This window comes from Saccopteryx bilineata, chromosome 4 (assembly GCF_036850765.1).
Source record: "Saccopteryx bilineata isolate mSacBil1 chromosome 4, mSacBil1_pri_phased_curated, whole genome shotgun sequence".
Taxonomy (NCBI): domain Eukaryota; kingdom Metazoa; phylum Chordata; class Mammalia; order Chiroptera; family Emballonuridae; genus Saccopteryx; species Saccopteryx bilineata.
In genome coordinates this window covers 61,246,473-61,273,573 of record NC_089493.1, presented here as the reverse complement: position 1 = coordinate 61,273,573, position 27,101 = coordinate 61,246,473, and the positions used below count along the sequence as shown (strand labels likewise).

At 40.5% G+C, this 27,101-nt stretch overlaps 2 protein-coding genes across 2 annotated transcripts in view; one reads left to right on the top strand and one right to left on the bottom strand.

Annotated features, from left to right (window-relative positions):
- Positions 1-10,214: 10,214 nt before the first annotated feature.
- On the bottom strand, positions 10,215-11,314 carry LOC136335332 (ATP synthase subunit gamma, mitochondrial-like). The gene has a single exon (XM_066276577.1). The coding sequence runs from the start codon at positions 11,284-11,286 to the stop codon at positions 10,390-10,392; it is 897 nt and encodes a 298-aa protein (XP_066132674.1). The 5' UTR covers positions 11,287-11,314; the 3' UTR covers positions 10,215-10,389.
- An 816-nt stretch (positions 11,315-12,130) lies between these two features.
- The window catches only part of MINDY2 (MINDY lysine 48 deubiquitinase 2), a 78,365-nt gene continuing 63,394 nt past the window's right edge, over positions 12,131-27,101 (top strand). The window contains exon 1 of the mRNA XM_066276044.1: positions 12,131-13,646. Coding sequence (XP_066132141.1) covers positions 12,792-13,646 — 855 coding nt within the window. The 5' untranslated portion in view covers positions 12,131-12,791. The remainder of the gene's footprint in view (positions 13,647-27,101) is intronic.

Below are 27,101 nucleotides of genomic sequence, written 5' to 3'. Positions count from 1 at the left end.
TTATAATTACTGGGGATGGAGTCCAGAAATATGCCTTTTAACAGGCTTTCCACAGGAGAGTTGTTCCTCACTGAAGTGTGACACTCACTGTTCTAAATAAACATGAATGAACATAAAAGACCAGGTTCTCTTGGAAAGTCAATGTCAACATATAAAAATAACAGTGAACAGAATATAATTTCTTGATTCAAAGATAATTCAATTATAAGATATAATTTATTTATATCTTGATCTAATAATGGCTTTTGAAGAGTATTAAATGTTCAAAAAAGGTTAATTCTGAATCTAGAATAATTTAAGTATTAATAAAGAAAACCTTAGATCTGAGGAAATTCAATGATTATATTTTAAATGGTGTAGTAAAAACAGAAGAGTTTGGAGGTGGAAAGTTAGACATGATCTGAGTAGACTTCGAAAGCTAATCTGGGATTAAGAGAAGAGAAAGGACATTTTAAATTAGGGGGAACAAATGAGCCAATGATTTGGATAAGCATAATTCAACAACTGAACAAAGCAAATCTTATAGAAAGAGAGTTTATTACATTTTAGTACTTGATAAGGTCAGTTAAATAGAATGAGGATAGATTAAGAAAAACATTGAATACCAGACCAATTCGTGATATTTAGTGGTTAAGGAAATGCCTTTAAAAGTTTTTCAGAAGTAGATGAAAATAAGGAAAGCAATATTTTACCTGGCAATACACACAGTGTACACAAAGGTAAAGAAACTGTAGAGAAATCAGTAGGTTTATTTGAACACACTCACTGACCTAGTACAACACCAGAGAATATGGAAAGCAAGATTTGGATATAATATTAAATGAAGAGTGAAGGTTTTATTTGACTTGAAATTCTGGAAATGTATCTAAGGAATATAATAAGTACACTTATAAAGATTCAGTTACTAGCCTGACCAGGCGGTGGCACAGTGGATAGAGCATCGGACTGGGATGCGGAAGACCCAGGTTCGAGACCCCGAGGTCGCCAGCTTGAACGCGGGCTCACCTGGTTTGAGCAAAGCTCACCAGTTGGACCTAAGGTTGCTGGCTAGAGCAAGGGGTTACTCAATCTGCTGTAGTCCCACGGTCAAGGCACATATGAGAAAGCAATCAATGAACAACTAAGGTGTCACAACTGATGATTGATGCTTCTCATCTCTCTCCATTCCCATCTGTCTATCCCTCTCTCTGACTCTCTCTGTAAAAAAAAAAAAAAAAAAGATTCAGTTACTAAACAATTGAGTGAAACCAAGTTCATAATAGTTAAACATGGAAACAGTCTAAATGTCCAAGAAGCAGGAATTGCTTGTCACTAATGGGATATTATTAATTCACTGGAAATGTTGCAGAATAATATATATTAATACACAAAGATGTTCACAATATAATGATAACTGAAATGTGTTCAGAACAGTTCAATTTTTGTTTACAAAACTATGTATGTGTTCAGATATCTAGAAAAGTTTGGGAACGATATAGGAATGTTAAAGTGTCACTAGTGTTATCTTTAATACTTTATTCTACATGGTGTGATGAAGGGTGTTTTTTTTCCTTTATTTTTGCTTATTTATATTTTCTAATTTGCCTAAACTGAATATGTTTTGGTTTTGAATTAAAAGGTGAATATTTTTTTCTTTACATTAAACATTTTTAAATTTAAAAACAAGATTTGTTGTCTGTAAGGAAACTAAATTACTTAAATGTTTTAAGCCTGGTTGATGTAGACTGGTATTAACATGAAAAAAATGTGGAAAAGACAAGAACAATAAAGCATTTTGAGACTAGGATTATAAAATATAGTTTTAGACATGACTTTGAAGGAGCAGACACACACACACACACTTCATGAGAGTACATTGGAAAAATGACCACCCCTAACTGGATTGCTCAATTGTTTAGAGCAGTGGTCCCCAACCTTTTTAGGGCCATGGGCCAGTTTAATGTCAGAAAATATTTTCACGGACCAGCCTTTAGGGTGGGACAGATAAATGTATCACGTGACTGAGACAAGCGTCAAGAGTGAGTCTTAGACAGATGTAACAGAGGGAATCTGGTCATTTTAAAAAAATAAAACATCATTCAGACTTAAATATAAATAAAACGAAAATAATGTAAATTATTTATTCTTTCTCTGCGGACTGGTACCAAATGGTCCACGGACCAGTACCGGTCCACGGCCCGGGGCTTGGGGACCACTGATTTAGAGCATCATCCAGATATATCAAGGTTGTGGATTCTGTCCCCGGTAAAAGCACATACAAGAAACCAATAAATACATTAAAAAATACAACAAATTGATGTTTCTCTCTCTCTGAAATCAATAAAAAATTTTAAAATGACAAAAAGACTGGCCCTGGCTGGTTGGCTCAGTGGTAGAGCATCAGCCCAGCGTGTGGCGGCATGTGGAAATCCTGGTTTCCATTCCCGGTCAGGGCACACAGGAGAAGAACCCATCTGCTTCTCCACCCCTCCCCCTCTTTTTTTCTCTGTCTCTCTCTTCCCCTCCCGCAGCCAAGGCTCCATTGGAGCAAAGTTGGCCCACTGGTGCTGAGGATGGCTCCATGGCCTCCACCTCAGGTGCTAGAATGGCTCCGGTTGCATTGGAGCAATGGCCCAGATGAGGAGAGCATCACCCCCTAGTGGACATGCCAGGTGGATACTGGTCATGTGTATGCGGGAGACTGTCTGCCTGCCTCCCGGCTTCTCACTTCAGAAAAATAAAATAAATAAATAAAATTAAATGTCAGAAAGACTAACTTTGGAGCATTGTAGAGTTCTGGAAGAGTAATGAAAAATAACATTGGCTATAAGAGATAAATTTAGAAGCATTTTACTCTTGCTAAGGTTTGTTTACCATAAGAATGAGGAGAGGCAGCTTCCCCTAATGCCAGAATGGTAATTCTCAAACTTTTTCATGTATCAGGACACCTAGAGGTCTTATTAAAATATAGACCTCTGTGATGCTGGACTCTACACCGAGTTTCTGATTCTGTAGAATCTGGGGTGGGACTAAAGAATTTCATTCTTAACAAGTTTCCAGGTGATGCTGATATTACTAATCTAAAAGCCACACTTTAAGAAGAGCTGTACTAGAGTTAAGGGATATCTGACAAACTGGTGGGCTGGCAGGGCAGAAGTATGTTTAAAGAGAGAAACACCTGCCTGACCAGGCGGTGGCGCAGTGGATAGAGCGTCGGACTGGAATGTGGAGGACCCAGGTTCAAGACCCCAAGGTCGCCAGCTTGAGCATGGGCTCATCTGGTTTGAGCAAAGTTCACCAGCTTGGACCCAAGGTCACTGGCTTGAGCAAGGGCTTACTTGGTCTGCTGTAGCCCCACAGTCAAGGCACATATGAGATAGCAATCAATGAACAACTAAAGTGTCACAACGAAAAACTGATGATTGATGCTTCTCATCTCTCTCCGTTCCTGTCTATCTGTCCCTATCTATCCCTCTCTCTGACTCTCTGTCTCTGTAAAAAAAAAAAAAGAGAAACCCTAAGGAAAGAAGTCCTAAGGCATGATGTACTTGATCCAATAGCAAAATCTTAACCACGAGGTGTAAGACCAGGGAAGTAGGGATTTTGACTTGAAGGTGATGAAATATATTCCTTTAGTTCACTCCTGGTGTAGCCTATCAGGACCCAGTTTAGGACCCCCTTTTAAAAAGAACAACATAAGTAAAATTGAGAAAATTGTTTCACAAATATTGTAGCATAGTAGAGCTATAATAACAGGGAAAAGGTCATTTCCCTCCATTCTCCATCATATATCTTTAACACCACCAGGACAGACTAGCATCTGCTGAAGCAGCATGAAGTAGAAGAAGCACCTGGCAGAATATTGTAGAATTGGATTTGTTTCTGAGCAGGTGTGGGACTCCTCATGGGGGCTCTCAGAAATAATTAAATAGAGAATGTACCTTGCAGGAGCCTGGAGTTTCTGCATAAGCAGTTGAGGGCCAGAGCCAGGGCAATTGAGTTACATGGAAACCCTTGATTTTAACTCAGAATTTTTTCACTTATCTTGAGTAGAAAGCAACAAGGCATAAAGGTATATATGCCCAGTATCTTCTGCTCAGAACCAACTTTTAATTCAGCTAACAATAAATAACTATCAAATTATTTTTAGTAGAACCACCAACAAAATAAAAGCAAGATGTTGGAATAATAGCTCTTATAGGTTTATACAGGTTTATACAGGATAAGCTGAGAAAGAGAAAACCATAGTCTCAGGAATAATTAGAAAACTGCTACACTCTAGTAGTAAGGTAATAAGCTCTCAGCTAGGGGGTGGCTATAGACAAATAAAGTAAGAAAGAGGTATATAATATCAGCAAGACTTGATAGATGAGATAATATCCAAGAAATAATCATTTTGAGAGTTAGAGATCTATACAGCTCACAAAAATTAGGGAATATTTCAAAATGAATATGAAGCAATAAAAAAAGAAGCATTTGATTTTTTTTTTATTAAACAAGAACATCAGAAAAGCAACTGACAAGTCAAAGAAAGTTCAATTATGAAAATGAGAGGAAAAACCAACTTTTATTTCACTGGTGAAAATGCACTAAGGCTGAAAGTGCTGGAGTAGCTGCACATCCCTGACCCCCTAATTTTTGTGAGAAGTATATTTTATTGGATTTCTTAAGCCTGAGTTAAATAAACAGCCTCTGATTTTGATTAGGAGAGGGTAGCTTAATTCCTCCTTTTCTCACTTTAAAAGATTTTTTTTAAAAGATCTTTCCTCATCTAAATTTTTATAACAGTTATTGCTTACACCACTTATTTAGTATTATAAACTTACTTATAGTGTCAGTAATCATTATATGTGACTATATCTTATTTCCCAAAACAGATTTTGCCCTCCCAAAGAGTAAACCGATGCTTTACACTTGTATTCCCCATAACTCACCCTCTGGCACTAGCAACAACTCCATACTAAGTATATTTTTTCTTTTTTTCTTTTTTTGTATTTTTCCAAAGCTGGAAATGGAGAGGCAGTCAGACAGACTTCCGCATGCGCCTGACCAGGATCCACCCGGCACGCCCACCAGGGGGCGCCACAGAGCCACCCTCAGCGCCCAGGCAAACTTTGCTCCAGTGGAGCCTTGGCTGGCGGAGGGGAAGAGAGAGACAGAGAGGAAGGAGAGGGGGAGGGGTGGAGAAGCAGATGGGCACTTCTCCTGTGTGCCCTGGCCTGGAATCGAACCCGGGACTCCTGCATGCCAGGCCGATGCTCTACCACTGAGCAAACCGGCCAGGGCCTTAAGTAAACTTTTTTATACTATATGGTTCAGATATCCTTTGAAAAATATAAAGGATACATTAATAATTATGACCAATATTATGACATGAAATTTTAGAATGCCATGAAATAATAAAAAAGGAACTAAAAAGAGCTCTTAGAAATTAAATATAAAATAGCATCAATAAACAATGGATTAAGAGAAATGAAAGATAAAGTTGAGGAAATCTCTTAGAAGGTATACTGCTCACAAAAATTAGGGGATATTTTAAAATGAATATAAAGCTATAAAATATCCCCTAATTCTTGTGAGCAGTATAAAAATAAACAGCCTGACTAGGTGGTGGTGCAGTGGATAGAGCATTGGACTGGGACTCAGAGGACCCAGGTTTGAAACTCAAGGTCACCAGCTTGAGCGCAGGCTCAACCAGCTTGAGTGCGGGGATTGCTGGCTTGAGCATGGGATCATAGACATGACCCCATGGTCTCTAGCTTGAGCCCAAAGGTTGCTGGCTTGAAGCCCAAGGTCGCTGGCTTGAGCTCAAGGTCACTGGCTTGAGCAAGGGGTCACTTGCTCTGTTGTAGCCCTCAGTCAAGGCACATAGGAGAAAGCAATCAATGAACAAGGAGACTAGGAGCTGCAATGAAGAATTGATGCTTCTCATCTCTTTCCCTTCCTGTCTCTCCCTAGCTGCCCCTCTCTCTGACACTCTTTATCTCTGTCAAAAAAAAAAGTAAAAATAAACATAAAATTAGAGAAGAGGTAAGAATTATTTAAAAATTTAAAAAGAGCCTGACCTGTGGTGGCGCAGTGGATAAAGCGTCGACCTGGAATGCTGAGGTTGCTGGTTAAAAACCCTGGGCTTGCCCAGTCAAGGCACATATGGGAGTTGAAGCTTCCTGCTTCTTCCTCTCTCTCTCTCTCTCCTCTAAAATGAATAAATTAAAAAAAAAAAAAAGGTGTTTAAAAAAAATTTTTTTTAAAGAACATTTCTTACAGTCCTGGCCAGTTGGCTCAGTGGTAGAGCTTTGGCCTGACATGTGGATGTCCCTGGGTTCAATTCCTGGCCAGGGCACACAGGAGAAGCAACCATCTGCTTCTCCACATCTCCCCCTCTCGATTCTCTCTCTCTTCCTCTCTCTCTCTTCTCCTCCCCTCCTGCAGCCAGGGCTCGATTAGAGTGAGTTGGCCCCAGACACCGAGGATGGCTCCATGGCCTCTGCCTCAGGCGCTAAAAAATGGCTCTGATAGCAACAGAGCAAGGGCCCCAGATGGGCAGAGCATTGCCCCCTACTGGTTTTGCCAGGTGGATCGTGGTTGGGGTGCATGCGGGAGTCTGTCTCTGACTCCCCACCCTCTCATTAAAAAAACAAACAAACAAAAACATTTCCCAGACCCAAAGTTTCTACGTTGAATGTGATTATCATTAAGTACTCAGTCCAATAAATAAAGCATGAACTACCCAAAGATATATCAAATACTGAAATTTCAGGATACTAAGAAGAGAGAGAAGATCAAATAAACTTCAGAGAGAACAAACATGTTACATACAAACGTTAATAGTATCTAACTACTTTACAGTCACCTGGGAGCTAGAAGACAATGGACTGATGACTTAAAATGATACAAAGATATTTCCAGCATTGAATTTTACATCCAGTCAAACTATAAAATGTAAAGATAGAGTAAAGATCTACCTTTGTTCAGATAGATATGATCTACAAAAAAGTGTTTCCAATGAATCTGAGAGATAACTTGATATGGGTGACCATACTGATAAATCTGTGGCTAAGGGAATGATAGATGACGAGGGAAGTACACAAACAAAATGATGAAGCAACTGTTCATTACAGGAAAAACAGAAGTTTAACAAGAAATGTATCACTGTCAGAGTAAATATATCTCAATTACTGGTGAATAATATTTAAGTAGCTCTGATGCTTTAAACTTTGAGTACTTAATTAAAAAATTTGAAATAATTAGGAGGTAGGAACAAGAGGAGAAAGAATGGTATGAGAGAAAAAAACAAAATCCTCAACTATTTGACCTTTAAGACTATTACATTTTTTCATGACCAGGTGGTGGTATAGTGGATAGAGGGTCAGACTGGGATGCTGAGAACCCAGGTTCGAAACCCCCAGGTCACTAGCTTGAGCGTGGGCCCATCTGGCTTGAGTACAGGCTCACTAACTTGAGTGCAGGGTCCCTGGCTTGAACGTGGGATCATAGACATGACCCCATGGCTGCTAGCTTGAGCCTAAAGGTTGCTGGCTTGAAGCCCAAGGTCGCTAGCTTGAGTAAGGGGTCATTTGCTCTGCTGTAACCCTTCAGTCAAGGCACATATTCTTCGCTGAAATGAAGAATTGATGCTTCTCATCTCTCTCCCTTCCTATCTGTCTGTCCCTATCTGTCCCTCTCTCTGTCACAAAAACAAGACAAAAAAAAAAAAAAAAGACTATTACCTACGGTAGCATAAGTAGATAAAGTGTCAGCCTGAAGTGCTAAGGTTGCTGGTTTGAAACCGCGGGCTTGCCCAGTCAAGGCACATACGAGAAGCAACTACTACTAGTTGATGCTTCCCACTTCTCTCCCCAACCCTTCTCTCTAAAACCAATAAATAAAATCTTTAAAAAAAAAAGACTATTACATTTACATATTGAAAAATAACTTTAAACCATGGAAAATAATCATTTTATTTTAAAATGGTATATTTTACATCACATTTAACTAAAGATACATATAAGCCAAAAAGTGAAACTTTTTAAGTTTATTTTATTATTTTTTAAAGATTTTATTTATTGATTTTATGTGAGGAGAGTGGAATAAGAATCATCAACACATAGTTTATACTTCACTTTAGTTGTTCATTGACTTACTGTCTATGTGCCTTGTGTGCCTTGACCAGGCAAGCCCAGGTTTTCGACCAGAGACCTCAGTGTTCACAGGTCAGTGCTCCATCCACTGCATCACCATAGGCCAGACATGTTTTAGTTTACAGTATTATCTTCCCCCTAGATGCCACTTCTCACCTCCCTTAAGAAAAATAACTATATACATTTTCACAAACTTAAATAGGTACATACTTCTTTTTCAAGCAGTTCATCTTGGCATACATAATTGCAGATGACATATGAAAAGAGAAATTAGTTGTTTCTTTCTGTTGTAAATAAATTATTAAATTTATGCATGTGAGCATTTGAAACATACTGGTAATATACCAATAAAAACTACCAGAGCAAGTACAGGTTTATCTAGAAAGGGTTTTTAAAAAATGATGAAAGGCCATTATTTCATGGGTTTTGGCTCTCCTATGGTTTTTGGCCAGTAAATAATTCACTCATTCAATTTCTTCATATTATACATCTTTACAAATCTCCTTCTTATAATCAAGGCACCATGCTAAATTCTGAATTTCCTAAAATCTGTATATTCACATTTGCACTGAATGGCCTTAAATACTGTTAAGTGCTTAGTCCGGCAGCATATAACTTCCTCTGTTAACATTTGCAACTCTTTTCCAGGGAAAATTTTAATTTGAACAATAGTATTTATTGTTTATGGATTGGAATCATGTTACTGAAAATCAAAAGTCAAAATTTCTAAATTCAACATTCTGAAGAAGCTGTCCATTACCTTTTCTAATTTTCTTCTTTTCCAAGAGTTGGGTAAACATTATAATATTGTGCTCAATGTAAAAACGTGGAAAAAGCTCCATCTTCTGCATTCTCAGGAAACCATACTTCAAGAGCAAGTATTAAAAATATAGCATATGGCCTGACCAGGCGGTGGCGCAGTGGATAGAGCGTCGGACTGGGATGCGGAGGATCCGGGTTCGAGACCCTGAGCTCGCTGGCTTGAGAGCGGGCTCATCTGGTTTGAGCAAAAAAGCCCGCCAGCTTGAACCCAAGGTCGCTGGCTCCAGGAAGGGGTCACTAGGTCTGCTGAAGGCCCATGGTCAAGGCGCATATGAGAAAGCAATCAATGAACAACTAAGGTGTTGCAATGCGCAATGAAAAACTAATGATTGATGCTTTTCATCTCCCTCCATTCCTGTCTGTCTGTCCCTCTCTCTGACTCACTCTCTGTCTCTGTAAAAAAAAAAAAAAAATAGCATATGCCCACCTGACCAGGCAGTGGTGCAGTCGATAGAACATCAGACAGAGACGCAGAGGACCCAGGTTTGAAACCCCAAGGTCTCCGGCTTGAGTGTAGGCTCACCAGCTTGAGCGTGAGGTCACTGGCTTGAGTGTGGGATCATGGTTGGTGGCTTCAGCCCAAAGGTCACTGGCTTGAACCCAAAGGTTGCCAGCTTGAGCAAGGGGTCGCTCACTCTGCTGTAGCCTCCCAGTCAAGGCACATATGAGAAAGCAATCAATGAACAACTAAGAAGCCACAACAAAAAATTGATGCTTCTTGTCTTTTTCCGTTCCTGTCTGTCCATCCCTCTCTGTCCCTTTCTGTCCCCCTCTCTGTCTGTCACATCACACACACACCCCCACACACCCATGCATACACACACACACCATATATATATATATATATATATATATATATATATATATATATGCATGCCATGGCAGGATATAGCTCAGTTGGTTTGAGCATTGTCCTGAAGCTCAGAGGTTGCTGGTTCCGTCCCGGGTCAGGGCACAAACAGGAACAGATTAATGTTTCTGTCTCTCTCTCTCTCTCTCTCTAGAATCAATCAATAATTTTTTTTTTAATTTTTTATTTATTCATTTTAGAGGAGAGAAAGAAAGAGAGAGAGAGAGAGAAGGGGGGAGGAGCAGGAAGCATCAACTCCCGTATGTGCATTGACCAGGTGAGCCCAGGGTTTGGAACTGGCGACCTCAGCAGTCCAGGTCGACGCTTTATCCACTGCGCCACCACAGGTCAGGCAGTTCTAAGTATTTTAACAGGTTATTTTGAAAGCTGTAATTATTGTTCTTATATACAAAAAAAGACGATTTACTTATTATAAGTTGTTTATTGTAAGACAATTTACAAATATCTTGCTGTCCTTAGAAATTTAATCAATGGATCAATAATTTCTTCTCACCAGGACAGCAGTAAGCTAAAACACAATCAGCTGGCTGAATTTTCCTTCTTTACCTCTTGTCTGAGGATGAAACTTGATTTTCATTAATCCAGAGCTGCAGCCCCAGAGATGATTTCAATCAGCTCCTTTGTGATGACAGCCTGGCGGGTGCGGTTGAAGGTCAAAGTCAATTTGTCAATCATCTCAGAAGCATTCTTGCTCGCATTGTCCATGGCCGTCATCCTGGCACTCTGCTCACTCGTGGTGGATTCCTTCAGAGAATAGTAGATGATGTTGGCCAGGTTGTATTCCTGGTAATTCTGCAGCACGTCAGCATCAACGTCATCATAGATACTCATGCTCTCAGCACTTGCAATAGTATTAAGAGAAAAGATGGGTTTTTCTTCTGTCTTGTAAGAGATGACAGACCTGAATCGATTAAAGATGATGGATCCTTCATCAAATTCATATCCAGAATTTAGTAATTCCAGGGCAATGACTGACGCATCTCCAAAAGTAGGGGGTTTTCTTCCCACTTCTTTGAATGTCACCAAAAACTGGTCAGAATGCGTCCTATGAAGTATACCCCTAATTTTATCACCGATTCCAACAATCTTAACTTCTTTCCCGGCTTCTGTGAGTGTAGCCACCTCACTTTTCATCTGTTTAGCAACTGAGGAATGGATAGCACCACAAAGCCCTCTATCTGAGGACACACCAATTAGGAGGTGTTTCTTCTTGTCTTCAGGCACCCTAATATCAGCCTTTTCATACAGAGCCAAGGATCCTACTCCATATATTCGAGCTGGTTTCAGTTCTCGCTCAGCTCGGGCATATTTTGCTGCTGCTACCATTTTCATAGACTTGGTAATTTTCTGGATGTTTTTGATTGACTTCAGTCTCCTGGTAATATCTTTCAAAGTTGCCATATTTCGAACTTGGGTCCATTGCGGCTGCACCGCCCAGGCCGAGACCCCAACGACTCCCGCCCGAGAGAACATGGTGGTGCAGGCCCTGCTGAAGGTCAGGAAGACTCAATCAATAATTTTTAAAAACATGTATATAGTAATAAAAAAAACCCACTTGACAGTAAACCCCATGAAGATGAGCAATTTTCTTATTCATCATGGCATCCCCAGAGCACCACTGTACTGAGTAACGATTTGTTGAACAAGTGAATATGAATGCCTGATATCTACTTTGCAATTAGGTATCAAACATTCATATGACTATGAAGGAAGACCTGTCTTGCCAATTTTGTATCCTCAGATCCTAGAAAATACTAAAAGATTTTTTTTAAAAGAGGGGATTTAATTTAATTTCTAAATTAGAAATTTTTTCTAATTTGCGGTGGTACAGTGGATGAGACCTTCATCTGTTATACTGCAGACACCGGTTTGAGATCCCAGGGTACAGAGAAGCAACTGTGAGCTGATGCTTCCCACTCCTCCCTCCCCCCTGCCTTTCTCTCTCTTTTTCTCCTCTCTCTAAAATCAATAAATAAAATCTTAAAAACAAACAAACAAATAAATAAATAAAAGGCGGGGGAGGGGAAAAAGCTCTTGTCTGAAACAGGTCTGAATAGGACCCAAATCCATTTGTCACCAACAAAACTTCCAGCCTCTCTGTCCTCTCTGATAATTGCATGGCCTTAAGAGGTGTCAGTTCAAATTAGAAATGTCACTCTTTCAGGAATGACCTCTTCCTACTCCAAGGAAAGTGAGGCCAAGTTAACAAAACCGCAAAGACTTGGCTAATTCAAGCACAAGCTACTTTATTATTTTTAGCCCAAATTGCCTTACTTTTTTATTTTTATTTTTATTTTATTTTTTGCTGCTCAGACCAATATGCACATCTGCACAGATGCTTCATGTAGTTGGTGAGAAAGCACAGTGTTTCTCAGCCTACATGGAGGGAGACTGAAATTTTTGCAGTGTAGTGAGCCAGCATCTGCATTTCCTAAGAAATCCCTTCACTTTTCCATATTACAAGCTGGGGAAACAAATCTGAACGCTTCAAGAGCGAGCTCTTTTCCAAATAGTACAATTCCTCATCTACGAGCTCAAGAGCGGGACACACAAAACTCAGCTCTTCAAGATCACAGCCAAGATGTGACCTGTTCGCCTGGCCTTTAAGTAAGCAGCTTGTGGACTAGCCGCCCCAGAGTTCAACTTCCGGTCACATAGCAAGAGGATGTTTTCCTCCTGGCCGCGCCCTCCACGCCACGCCTTCCGAGCGCGCGCTCTGGCGGACCGGCAAGCGCGCGCAGGAGGGCAGGACCGCGTGGTTTGCTGTCACACAGCGGCGCGCAAGCACGCGCAGGCACGCCCAGAGTTGGCGGACCGCGCGGCGGCGCGCGCGCGCGCCCGATGCCCTCCCCGGTGACGTGCCTGGTGAGAGCTGCGCTGGGGCGCTGTAGCTGCCAGTGCCGCTGTCATGGCGTCGGAGGCACTGGCTGAAGAGAACCCGCCGCGGTCTCTTTAGAGCGAGGGGCGGGCGGCTGGGTATGGAGAGCGGCCCTGAGAGTCTGCAGCCGCTAAAACACGGGGTGGCCACCGGGCCAGCGTCTCCGCAGGAAGGGCGACAGGAGACCAGGCTCGCTGCTGGGGATGGTCCCGAAGTATGGGCGGCGGAGAGCAGCGGCGGGAATGGGCAGGGGGCGGCGGCCGTCGGGAGGAGCCTCCCGGACACGGTTCCTCCCGCCACCTCCGCTCAGGTTCCCGGACCCCGCAGCTCCTTCCAGGGCTTGGACTTGCAGGAAAGCGATTTGGAGAGTCCTGCTGCCCAGAAGGTGCCTCTGAGAGGGCAGCGCAAGGTGACCGCCTCCCCGGAGACAGCCGAGGCCGGAGCGGGCCATGGGTCGGGTCCTGCCGGAGACTCGGGCGCCCGGCCTGACCCCGCCGGCATTCGCCGGCCGGAGTTGGCGGCCGCGGGCTCGGAAGAGCCCAGCAGCGCCGGCGGCCTCAGCAGCAGTTGCAGCGACCCGAGCCCTCACGGGGAATCGCCGAGCCTGGACTCCCTGGAGTCGTTCTCTAACCTGCATTCTTTCCCCAGTAGCTCCGAGTTCAATAGTGAGGAGGGAGCTGAGAGCAGGGTCCCCGAGGAGGACGACGAGGAGGACGAGGAGGAGGGCGGCGCGGCGGTGGTGCCCGGGGCTGTGCCTCTGTGCAGAGGGGAGGAGGAGGAGGAGGGAGACGCAGCTCAGGTGCTCGCGGCCTCCAAGGAACGCTTCCCGGGACAATCTGTCTATCACATCAAGTGGATCCAGTGGAAGGAAGAGAACACTCCCATCATCACCCAGAATGAGAACGGACCCTGCCCTTTGCTGGCCATCCTCAATGTTTTGCTTCTGGCCTGGAAGGTATATTCTGCAGCTTCCTATTTAATAAGCTTTTGGGGAAGGGTGGGGGGAAAACGGGGTAGGGGAGCTATTGCATATCAGCTGATGGCTTCCTCCTTTCTTTCCTCATTCATCAGTTCCTTTTTCTTCTTATGTGAAATTTATCCTGGAACTCTCTTGTTGAAAGCATATTATACGGATATCAGAAAGAATTGCCGACAACCTCAGGTCTCTCTTGTAGTATTTAAATGAGAGTTTGACATTCAGTTGTGGCCGGTAGACTTACAAAAAACTAGGACTTAGAGCATCCTAAACCCTATGCTTATTTTTAAACTGGATTTTTCTATGTTATTTCTTCTTACTGACTTTATCACATGCAAAAGAGTGACTAATAGGGGAAATTGTCAGAAGTTATCAATCCATGATGTCAGGGACCAAATTCTGATGGTTGTGTTTAGTCTATTTTCCAACTAATGCTTGCTTCATTTGGATGTGGATACGTAAGGAAATGGTGATAGGGAAGATGTGGCCCCTTAGACAAATTCCATTTAAGGAGAAGAATTGGTTAGACACCCAATTACCATAACTTCTTGGTTTTCAAAGATTATCTTTTCAACTTATGCATTTTTACTTGCCTTATTTCTTTGGCTCTTTTTAAATAGTTTGGCATTATCACCAGTAACCAGGAATTAGAATGTGTTAAGGGAGCTAAAATTGTAACAACTAATATAAGATGTATTCAAGGCAAAGGAGCGTAAAAGGGAAAGACCTTCAAAATTAAGTATATTAGGTAAGAGTGAGTTACCTATAAATGGAGTGTCTTATTTGAGCTTACAATTTTAAGGTGCTGAGAAGATACATCTCATAGTATATTTTATTTTCAAATTTATAATTATGTCTATAGATAAAATGTTCCCTAGAAAAAAATAACCTGGAGTATTCTGACCATTAGGGAGAAAATCAAGTTAAGGGAATAGTATTTATTACATGCCTTCATCTTGCTGTTACTAGAAAGGGTTGATGCAAAAGAAATAAGATTAGAAACTTTACCAGTATCTGGTACATATTGGCATTCAAATGTTTTGAATGAAAACTGTGCCTGCTCTTAAAGAGCTGTCGAGCTATTTCGGGTTGCAGCATTGACTTAGTTGAAATTATTAGAGAACAATGCAAGACAATACATTGTATTTACCAGGTCATAGGAAGCAGGTTGAAATGCATTAGATATCCCAAAAGGGGAATTTTTACTTTGGTCTGGCATGTCCCAGAGAGCTTCGTGAAATTTTTGGTCTTGAACCAAGCTTTTAAGGAAAAGTAGAATTTAAAATAACAAGGAAGTGGAATTCCTGGGAGAGAGAAGAGTATAAACAAAAGTGAAAAAAATAGAATAGATTGTGCGCATGTGTGTGTGTGTGTGTGCGCGTGCATGCTTATGTGCCTGCATGTGTTTGTGTGTATTGGATGACAGGAGTGGTCAGTTCAAATTGGAGAATAATAGAAATTAAAATTGAAAAATAAAGAAGAGACACTTGCCTGACCTGTGGTGGTGCAGTGGATGAAGCATCAACCTGGAAATGCTGAGGTCGCCGGTTCAAAACCCTGGGCTTGCCTGGTCAGGGCACATATGGGAGTTGATGCTTCCGGCTCCTCCCCCCCTTCTCTCTCTCTGTCTCTCCTCTCTCTCTCTCCCTCTCCTCTCTAAAATTAAAAAATAAAAAATAAAAATAAATTATAAAAAAAAATCCTATTTAAAAAAAAAAAAAGAAGAGACACTTGACATAGGCCCTTGAATGTTAGACTAGGGAATTAGACTTGATCCTATAGTCTAAAATTCTCAGTCTTTTTGTAGAAAGGTTATAACATTTTTCTTTAGGCTTTTCTTTCTTCTTAATTTCTATAATATATAGTATTGCAGAAGTTCAGAGGAAGGAACTAGTACTATGCAATATTTGCGGGTAGATGAGCACTGAACTGACTCTTTGCAAAACAACATTTGAGTTCCTATTATGAGTGAAGTACTAGAAATACAAAGACCAGTAAGATGCAAATCTGCCCTCATGTAGGTCACTGTTAGTGGGGAGACAGACATATGAGCGGTAATTCTGGTGCAATTTGAGAAGTTCTAAATGTGCTATGGAATAACAGAGAAAAGCATACTTGGGGATGGAATGTGTTAAGAAAAAGCTTCAAAGAATTAGTAACCTATGAAGTAGGTCTGAAGGATGAGTGAGAGAAGGTGTTCCAGGCAGAGGGAATAGAGTATTCCAGGATGCTGAAGCAGGAAACGGTTTGTTCCACTTGGGGAGTATCGTGGAGGAGGAAAATAAAATTGATAGGCGGGTGAGACTGAGAATAAGCCCGCATTCTAATGAGTTTGGAGATTATTTTATAAATCTGGGGTTCTTAGACTTCTTTCTGTCTTCAGGCTACTGCTGCACTCAAAAGTTATTAATCAGTAATCATAAATGATTGACAGGGAGATGTATTAAAAGAATCAAGATCAGATAGAGCAGTATTGGTTTGTTTTTTAATTTTTTTTTTATTACAGAGACAGAGAGAGGTATAGATAGGGACAGACAGACAGGAACAGAGAGAAATGAGAAGCATCAATCATTAGTTTTTCTTTGCGACACCTTAGTTGTTCATTGATTGCTTTCTCGTATGTGCCTTGACTGTGGGCCCTCAGCAGACTGAATAACCCCTTGCTCGAGCCAGCGACCTTGGGTCCACACTGGTGAGCTTTGCTCAAACCAGATGAGCCCACGCTCAAGCTGGCGACCTCGGGGTCTCGTACCTGAGACCCCCCCCCCCCCCATCTCAGTCTGATGCTCTATTCACTGTACCATCGCCTGGTCGGCTGAGAGCAGTGTTTTTAAAGTGAGCCGAGGCTTCTCGGGGTCAAACTATTTTTATAATAATACTAAGATGTTATTTGTCTTTCTCACTCTCATTCTCTCACAACTGTCAGTGGAGTTTTCCAGGATACATGGTGTGTGATGACATCATTGCTATGACAGTTAATGAAATATGTGCTTGTGTATTCTTGTGTTTAAAGTTTTTCTCAATTTTCATTTTCAGTATAGTAAGTATCGATAGATGTAACCTACACAGACAAAGGCTCTTTGAGGTCCTCAATAATTTTAAGACTATAGAGAATCCTGAGACCAAAAAGTTCAAGAAATGCTATAGTAGAGAAAAACAATAAATAGGGTATGATGGTAGTTGTCAGATTTCAGAGAGGCCATTCCTGGGGGTATTTAAACTTTATACTATATATAGCTGATAATAGGGAGCTATTATAAATTACTGGACAGAAGAATGACATGGTGAAAGTGGCCTTTTTGTTTGAAGTTAGACTAGAGGTAAGGTTGCAGTGAGTGTAGCAGGAAGAATTGATGAGGATAGCTCTTTTGAATGGGAAATTCTTTGCCACTTCTCTTTGATGTCACAGCACAAATGATGAATTGATCACTTCCTGGATATAGGCAGTGAAGAAGATGATGAAGATGATAGCACTTTTTCTTATTTGGGCAATGGATATTTCTTGGGTTATTCAAAAGATAAAGAAGGTGTTTTAGATGGGGAAGTTAGTGTCAAAGTTTGTGTCAGGTTGGAAGTGTCTGATCGTGGGACATAAACATATAAATGTTTATTATGCTTCTAGAAACAGACTGGGTCTCAGGAAAGATCAAAATTATAGGGAGAGAAAAATTGAATTGGGGAGAGATTACATAGATTTAAGTATGGTAGCTATGAGAATAAATGAGTTCTCTATAGAGAGTGGTGAGCAATAGTTGTCAACTTTTCCACCCCAATATATATAAAGAATTACAGATTGCCAGCATAAACATCTTCCCTATCCTCCCTCTATTTCCCCACTCCTTGTTCGACCGCATTCTCCAGTAGACATAGAAAACAGGAATAAAGATTAAACTTGGTGAGGAGAAGGGAGGAAAATGCTAAGCCTTGAGGGAAACAAGGTGCAAAAGAAAACAGTATAGGCACAGTTTGAGATGTGAATAAGAACTAGAAATAGAAAAATGTCATCATAGTAGTGTGGGAGAGAGACTGTAATAAAAAAAAGAGGTTAGTTGTCATTGTTAAATGCAACAGCATCAAGGAGCTGCTGGAGTAGGAAAGATTTTGCCAAAAGAACAGGCATGAGCATAAGGTCACTGAATAGTCAGGATAATACAGACTCCTCAGAATAATTGTAAAGTTCTCTTCAGAGAAAAGGAACAGCAATCTAATTTTCTGAAGTAATGGAAAGAATAGAACAAGACAGATCCATACAGAGACAAGGTTATATTAAAACAGAGAGGCAGACTGAAATTGAAGCCTCATTTTCCAATAACAGTTGACCTCATCAATAATAACTATCAACCTTGTCAGTAATTAAGAAGAGGTTGTAAAACAGGAGGGATTGGTTTTGTGAGACAAGTACATTGTATTTTAAAGAAATTCTAATCTCATTGGAGATTATGTCTAGGAATACGAGGCATAAGTAGGAAGTAGTGAGTAGCAATGAATAAATTAAGGTATTCTTTAAAAACTTTTAGTATATCAATTTTGCTTTATTGTTGTTTTTCCCCAGTAGTTCCTTTATATCTGGAAATAGGAGCAGGAAGATTGGCTGGTTAGGGTTATCAGGGACTGGGTTTTTCAAGGGTTGCTTCATGGAGAGTCAGGGGAATTAGAGTTTAAAGTGAAGCAGTTGATCATCTCTTCAGGGGGGATGAAATAATGAGAAAATCAATAAACCAAACTTAGTGGGAGGATTTGAGTGATTCAAAATAAGTAAATGCTGTTGTTTTGGATGAGATATAACAGTTAAAATGATGAAATAGAGTAAGTGCTGAGTTGAAAATGTTGGAGTTTTAATTAAAAGTATTGGCTTTGGACTAACAGAGAGTACATAGGTGATAGTTCATAATCTATAAAATAGTTGAGCTGTGATAATCCAACAAATCAAGAAAGAAGGAAAGCACCTGACCAGGCAGTAGCGCAGTGGATAGAGCATCGGACTGGGATGAGGAGGACCCAGGTTCAAAACTCCAAGGTCATCAGCTTGAGCCCAAGGTCGCTGGCTTGAGCAAGGGCTCACTCAGTCTGCTGTAGCCCCCTGGTCAAGGCACATATGAGAAAGCAATCAATGAACAACTAATGTGCCACAACAAAGAATTGATGCTTCTCATCTCCCTCCCTTTCTGTCTGTCTGTCCCTATCTGACCCTCTCTCTCTCTCTGTCATACACACACACACAAAATAGAAGGAAACTTATTCATTAAATTAATTCAAGCTCAAACTTCTAAGTTTTTTTAAATGATATCAGATAATTTAGTCAAATTTATGTCTAAGACTATATTTTCAATTTGCTTCTTTACATTATATATTTTTTATAGTTTTTCTTTAATCTTTCATTTTATCAATCAAAAACAATGTCATATATACTTGAGGGCTGTAACCCATTTAATTAGATTAATTTATAAAAATAAGTCAGAAGATATATAAGATATAAAATTTAATTTCTGATGATATTGGCTTTATGTTATTTATAGTTGAAGCTGAGTGATTTGGAAGTTCATTATGCTTTTATTTTTCTACTTTTGCATATGATTTAAATTTTACATTATGAAATATTTATAAAAGTTCTGCCTTAATATTTTTGTGTTTATGAAGGTACTAATTTAATAATAAAGGGATTCCTTTGTTATACTTTTATTTTCTTACAGAAAGAATGTTATAGATTATGAGTCCCACACACTCAAGAGAAAATTATATAACTTATATTGTACATTGTGATAGAGGACATATACTATTGTAATGCCCTAATCATGTATCTAATCATTATGCAGCATCTATGTAGAAAAATGAATACAGTACAGTTCTGTTTTAAGCTGGAAGCACGTCTCCTCTCTTCCCTAGCTCTTTTGGGTAAGAAATCTTTTCTCTCTTCCTTTCTTTGCTTAGTAGGAGCTGAAACATCTTCTACTCCAAGTCAAGGGAGGAATACCAGGGTTCTAAAGCAAGACTGTTTTTAAAAAACAAGACTTTTTTACATTAAACTGGTTTCTCCAGACATTAAACCTAGAAACTGTAAAATAAGAATTAATACATTTGATTTTGTAAGAAATCAAAACGCTTAAGGTTAAAAAAAGGACAAAAAGACCTCCCTCTAACCCCTGTAAAAACTTCCAAAAGAGCCTGACCTGTGGTGGCGCAGTGGATAAAGTGCCAACCTGGAATGCTGAGGTTGCCTGTTCAAAACCCTGGGCTGGCCGGGTCAAGGCACATTAGGGAAGTTGATGCTTCCTGCTCCTCTCCTCCTCTGTCTCTCTCTTTCTCTCTCTCTTTCCCCTATAAAATCTTTAAAAAAAAAAAAAACTCCCAAAAGAAACCCCACCAGGGACTACAAACTGAGGGAACTATTTGCTAGATTACATGTGTAAGAGCTCATTCTCTCTTAATTTTCGAAGAGCCCATGTAAATTAGAAAGAAAAAGGTGAGCAACACAATAGCAAAATGAGGAAAGGCCATTAACAGAAAATTCAAAGAAGTTCAAAGGGACATACCCACTGTGTCATTATCACCTGTAGAGTGAGGCACCACGGGGCTGAGCCTATTGCCAGCAATGAATTTTTGCTCTAGTTCTTCCTTCCTCCTTGATGACTTTTCTTTTTTTTTTTAAGAGGACTTTTGATGTCTTTATTTATTTTTAAGATTTTATTTATTTATTTGGGGCGGGGGAGAGAAGGGGTAGGAACAGGAGGCATCTACTCCCATGTGTGCCTTGACCAGACAAGCCCAGGGTTTTGAACCAGTGACACCTCAGTGTTCTAGGTCACGCTTGATCCACTGCGCCACCACAGGTCAGACTGACTTTTCTTTTCTCACACTCTTCACAGACACCTCTCTCCCTTGCTAGGTTTTACTTTTTTTTTTTTTAATTTCTTTCTTGTAGGAACATTGCAATCACACAAATTTTCTCACATTCCCCTTTGTCTAAAGTAGGCAGAAAGCTCTTTTGAGGTTTTCCAAATGTGATAATTACTTATAAAATTGGTAAAGCAGATGGTGAGCCAAAGATTCCATTTTATCCTCTGCCCACCCTGTTTTTTAATATAGATCCTGTAAGAAGAGATTAAAAATTTCACACAGTAATGAAGTTTTGTTTACACAATAGATGTAGGTAACACCTCAGAGGCTTTTGTTTCTAGTCTCTCCTAAGAATTAGGATTGGTATAATATCTCTGGATTTGTAAGATAAAGTAGATGAGGGCTCATGATAGTATGAATACTGCCAGTGGGTGATTGTCCTATTAGCAATGTGTTCATTCTCTCCTTTCCCCTTGCTATGGTGTCATCCTTCAGTGGAAAACTCCCATTCCCCCATCCAACCTTGTCTATGTTGAGTCCCAAGTGAAGGGCATTTGAGAACAAGTGGTACCAGCAATCATAAGCTTTGAATAATGGTTAAGTACTCAATTATTTTTATGTCTAGGTACTACACTAAATATTTACATACATTATATGTATTTTTTCTTTAAATTTTTTTTCAGCCACTTCATGAAGTTCTGGGTAGATATTGTTTCTATTTTACATATATAGAAAATTGAGGTGCATAAAGTTTAAATAACTTGCCCAAGGAAGATGATCACTCACTCCAGAACCTGAGTTCTTACTTGGAATAGTTGGTTGGGAAGTTCAAATTAATTTAACAGTAAGTCTGTGGACAATATGTCTAAGAGAAAGCATGGTGGAAGAGCCAGAAATAGATTTCATGATTCTTTAAAACAAATCTTGGAGCATGACCAAGCTGTGGCACAGTGGCTAGAGCGTTGGACTGGGACACGGAGGACCCAGGTTCAATACCCCCAGGTTGCTGGCTTGAGCGTGGGCTCATTCAGCTTGAGCGTGGGGTTGCTGGCTTGAGCCCAAAGGTTGCTGGCTTGAGCCCAGAGGTCTCTGGCTTGAAGCCCAAGGTCTCTGCTTGAGCAAAGGGTCACTCCCTCTGCTGTAGCCTAGCCCACCTCCCAGTCAAGGCACATACGAGAAAGTAATTATTGAACAACTAAGGTGTTGCAACGAAGACTTGATGCTTCCCATCTCTCTCCCTTCCTGTCTGTCCTCTCTGATTCTCTCTCTGTCTCTGTCAAAAACAAAACAAACACAAAAAAACAAACAAACAAATCTTGGGGAATCTGGTACCATCTTTTTATAGATTCTTTCCATTTTTAGGCCCCTATGGTTTATCCTCTGTCTTCTGAATTATCTAACAGTTCCAATTTCAGAGCCTTTCTTGGGTTCTATGATGAGTAAGCTTGCCTTTCCTGTCATAGTTTATTAAATACATTCTTTGACATTTTCAATAATTAGTAACTATCTCTATTGTCAACCTCATTTAGGTCACCCTCATCTCTCACCTGGACTACTTCAGTGGTCTTCTATTTGGTCTCTGACTTTACCCTATTTTCATCTGTCTTTCAAGAAATTAATGTAAAAGTTTCACTGTCAGCTTTTATGTTTTGGGGAGTGGGTGGGTAGAATTTTAGCTTTGTGACCTTGCTGAACTTCTTAAAGATAAGTCCAGTGAATTTTGAACTGAAGATGTCTTCTATTTCTAGTAAATCTTTTACTGGCAAATTTTACTGTAACAACATTCTTCAATACTCTAAAACCCTATGAACTGAATATAAAATAGGACATTCTTGAAAATTTAACGTTAATATGTCCGCAGTTTCTGATGGTTTTAAATAGTTTTAAATAGGCATAGGTATTACCTGGAGAATGGAGTCTAAATTATAAAAATTGATGGTGAAAATGTTTCAAATTGGTCTAAGTTAAAGGTAATTTTTTTTTTTTTCCCGAAGCTGGAAACGGGGAGAGACAGACACACTCCCGCATGCGCTCGACCGGGATCCACCCGGCACGCCCACCAGGGGCGACGCTCTGCCCACCAGGGGGCGATGCTCTGCCGCGACCAGAGCCACTCTAGTGCCTGGGGCAGAGGCCAAGGAGCCATCCCCAGCGCCCGGGCCATCTTTGCTCCAATGGAGCCTCCGCTGCGGGAGGGGAAGAGAGAGACAGAGAGGAAGGAGGGGGGAGGTGGAGAAGCAAATGGGCGCCTCTCCTATGTGCCCTGGCGGGGAATTGAACCCGGGTCCCCCGCACGCCAGGCCAACGCTCTACCGCTGAGCCAACCGGCCAGGGCTAAAGGTAATCTTTTATAAAATTTTCCTGATTTGAAATACTGATGGCAAGTAGAAAGTCAGATTTACTAAAAATTCTGAATTTTAGTGTTTTTTAAGCACAGTAGTTATTTTAATAATAAATAGTACATATATGAAATTTGAATGTAAAGCATGATGTGTAGTAGCTTGTAGTATTTAAGTTTATTTGCTATAGCCAGAATTAAAGGCAAGTTGAAAAGATCCTTAAGTTTTTTAGTTCTTATTTTGTAAATAGCTACATTTCTTTCCTTTGATTTCCATTAATAACACTTCCACTATTTCCAAAAAATAATTTTTATAACTTCAGCTAACAATATTATGAATGATGTATGATTTATTGCATATTTAAAATTAATAAAATTTGAATTAAGAGATTGCATTATTTAGTTGGTCCATTTTACCATAAGTAATGCAGAAGTAGACCACAGCACAGGTATCAAATGTTTCATGTACAAATTAAAAGTGGTGTCTCTTTTTATTTTTAATTGAATTTATTGGGATGACATTGGTTTACAAAACCATACAGGTTTCAAGTGCACAACTCAACAAATCACCATCTGCTCACTGCATTGTGCACCCTCTGCCCCTGGCAACATTTCTTTCTGTCCCCATTTTCCTCATCTCTATTCGCCTCCGCCTAGCCCCCACCCCTGTTTCTCTTTGGTTATCACCACACTGTTAACAGTTTCTGTGTCTTATATATATGTTTTTCAGTTAATCCCTTCACCTTCTTTCATCCAGTCCTCTCAACCCCCTCCCCTTGACAACTGTCAGTCTGTTCCATGTGTCCATGCCTCTGTTTCTATTTTGTTCATCAGATTCCACATATAAGTGAGATCATATGGTATTTGTATTTCTTTGACTGGCTTATTTTACTTCACATAATAATCTACAGGTCCATTCATACCATCACAAAAAGAAAGATTTCTTTCTTTTTTATGGCTATGTAGTGTTCCATTGTGTAAATACATTACAACTTTTTTTTTTCAGAGACAGTAAGAGAGTCAGAGAGAGGGACAGATAGGGACAGACAGGAACAAAGAGAGATGAGAAGCATCTCATCACTTTTTCATTGCGGCTCCTTAGTTGTTCATTGATTCCTTTCTCATATGTGCCTTGACCGTGGGCCTTCAGCAGACCGAGTAACCCCTTGCTCAAGCCAGAGACCTTGGTTCCAAGCTGGTGAGCTTTGCTTAAACCAGATAAGTCTGTGCTCAAGCTGGCGACCTCGGGGTCTCGAACCTGGGTCTTCTGCATCCCTGTTCGATGCTCTATCCACTGCGCCACCGCCCGGTCAGGCTGCAACTTTATTATCTACTCATCTACTGATGGGCGGTTAGACTGACTGTTCCAGATCTTAACTATTGTAAAAGTGGTTGTGTCTTGAGCTTCAACTCAACTTTCTGTTTGAATACCAAGCTAAATTTCACAGTTCTGTCTCAGCCATTATTTCTTTCTACAAACTAACCTTTTCTTACCAAATTTCTTTTTTTATTTATTTATTTTTTTTATTCATTTTTAGAGAGGACAGAGAGAGGGAGAGAGAGGACAGAGGGAGAGAGAGGAGAGAGAAGGGGGGAGGAGCTGGAAGCATCAACTCCCATATGTGCCTTGACCAGGCAAGCCCAGGGTTTTGAACTGGCAACCTCAGCATTTCCAGGTTGACGCTTTATCTACTGCGCCACCACAGGTCAGGCTAAATTTTTTATTTTTGTTGCATCTATGGATCAGATTTTTTAAAGTTTCCTGAGCCTTAAACTCAACTTTAATTACTCTGTCCCTATTATCCTCCACGTGTGTGTGTGTGTGTGTGTGTGTGACACACAAAGACAGAGAGAGAGAGAGAGAGAGATAGGGACAGGCAGACAGGAAAGGAGAGAGATGAGAAGTGTCAGTTCTTTGTTGTGGCTCCTTAGTTGTTCATTGATTGCTTTCTCATATGTGCTTTGACTGGGGGTCTACTTAGCGAGTAACCCCTTGCTCAAGCCAGTGACCTTTGGGCTCAAGCCAGCAACCATGGGGTCATGTCTATGATCCTATGCTCAAGCCAGTTACCCCACGCTCAAACTGGTGAGCCTGCGCTCAAACCAGCAACCTCCGGATTTTGAACCTGGGTCCTCTGCATCCCAGCCCGACGCTCTATCCATTGTGCCACTGCCTGGTCAGGCCATCCTCCACTTTTTATTGGTCACAAAGTTCTGTCAATTTTTTATTTAAAATATATTTCAGATGGTGTTTTTCAACAGATTTCATTGGGGAAAAAAGTGTTTTACTGTTTTTAAAATCTGTAAATGCTGGTGTAGTGAAAAGGGTAATTAATTGTCTTAGAAGTCAGATTTCAATTCACGCCACTGCTACTTTGGACAAATTAACTTTTTAATGCCTTCGTTTATTTTTAGAGTGAAGGTAATACCTGCTTTATGGGATTGTTATGAATTAAGGGTAACGTGCAAATTAAATGGCAATTAGTAAAAGTTTAATGCATTTTTTTCCTGGCTTTTCATAAAGAGCATTGACTGGCAGATGCTTAATTTTTTATCTACTAAAGTATCTCCACAACTTTAAAAGAGGTGTTAGAATTCAAACTATGTCTTTCTTTCCTTCTTTCTTTATTTTTTTTTGGGGGGGGGGGGCAGGGAGAGAAAGAGACAGTAACATTGAGCTGCTCCTGTATGTGTCCTGACCTGGCGATTGAACCGGCGGCTTCTGCGCTCCAGGTCTGTGTGCCAGGCTGATGCTCTGGACCGATGCTCCAACCAACTGAGCTATCTGGTCAGGGCTTAATTTTATTGATTTTTTTAGAAAAGCAAGGAGAGAAGGAGAGGGGGGAGAGGAGAAAGAGAAGGGAGGTGGAAGGGAAACCTTTGTTGTTCTACTCCGTCATACATTTTTTGGTTGCCTCCCATGTGTGCCCTGACTGGGGATCAAACCTGCCACTTTGTTATTTTGAGATGATTCCCTTTAACCAGCTGAGCTAACTGTCCAGGGCCTTTTTTTTTTTTAAATTTTTCTATTGATTTGAGAGATAGAGAGAAAAAGGAGAGGAGAGAAGCATCAACTCATTCCACTTAGTTATGCACTCGTTTGCTTCTTGTACATGCAACACGCAACCTGTCATGCCTGGACTACACAATTCACTGAGCCACCCAGCCATGGACAACTGTATTTTTTCTTCTTCTTCTCTTTTTGGTTTATTATTATTATTTTTTTTTTGAGAGAGAGAGAGAGGAAGGGAGAGAGAGGGTAAGAAGCATCAACTCGTAGTTGCTTTCACTTTAGTTGTACATTGAGCTTCTCCTATGTGCCTTGACGGGTGGTACCAGTGTCCCTTCACTCAAGCCAGCGACCTTGGGCTTCTCATGCCAGCAACCTTTGGGATCAAGCTGGCGAGCATGGGATCATTTGGATGATTCTCCCACTCAGGCCAGCAGCTCCATGCTGAAGAGCCCATACTTAGAGTGAGCAACCTTGGGGTTTCAAACTGGTGACCTCAGCATTCCAGGTCAGTGCTTTAACCATTGTGCCACCACCAGTCAGACCAAACTATGTATTTCTTGAGTACTTATTAATTTATATTCTAATGAAACATTTAATAGTGTTCTTTGGCTAGTTATTTTTGTACTTACCATCACTATGTAAACTGCTTCTTATTTCTTAGTTATTTCAAGGTTCCTGGCATTTCTTTCCCCCTTCAGAATATCAAAATCATAGGTATATTACTAAACAGAGGTTTTGTTGCTTTTATTTTTTTTCTCATTTGAATGTATTCTAAAATACACTTCATTCTTTTTTTTTCACTTTTTAAAAATTTTTTTTATAAATAAATTTTTATTCTAATGGGGTGACATCAATAAATCAGGGTACATATATTCAAAAAAACATTTCCAGGTTATCTTGTCATTTAGTTCTGTTGCATACCCATCACCCAAAGAGAGATCGTCCTCTGCCACCCTCTATCCAGTTTTCTTTGTACCCCTCCCCCTCCCTCTCCCCCTCTCCCTCTTCCCCTCCCCCCACCCCCGTAACCACCCCACGCCTGTCCATGTCTCTTAGTCTCATTTTTATGTCCCACCAATGTATGGAATCCTACAGTTCTTGTTTTTTTCTGATTCACTTATTTCACTCCGCATAATGTTATCAAGATTCCACCATTCTGCTGTAAGTGATCCGATGTCATCATTTCTTCTAGCTGAATAGTATACCATGGTGTATATGTGCCCCATCTTCTTTATCCAGTCTTCTATTT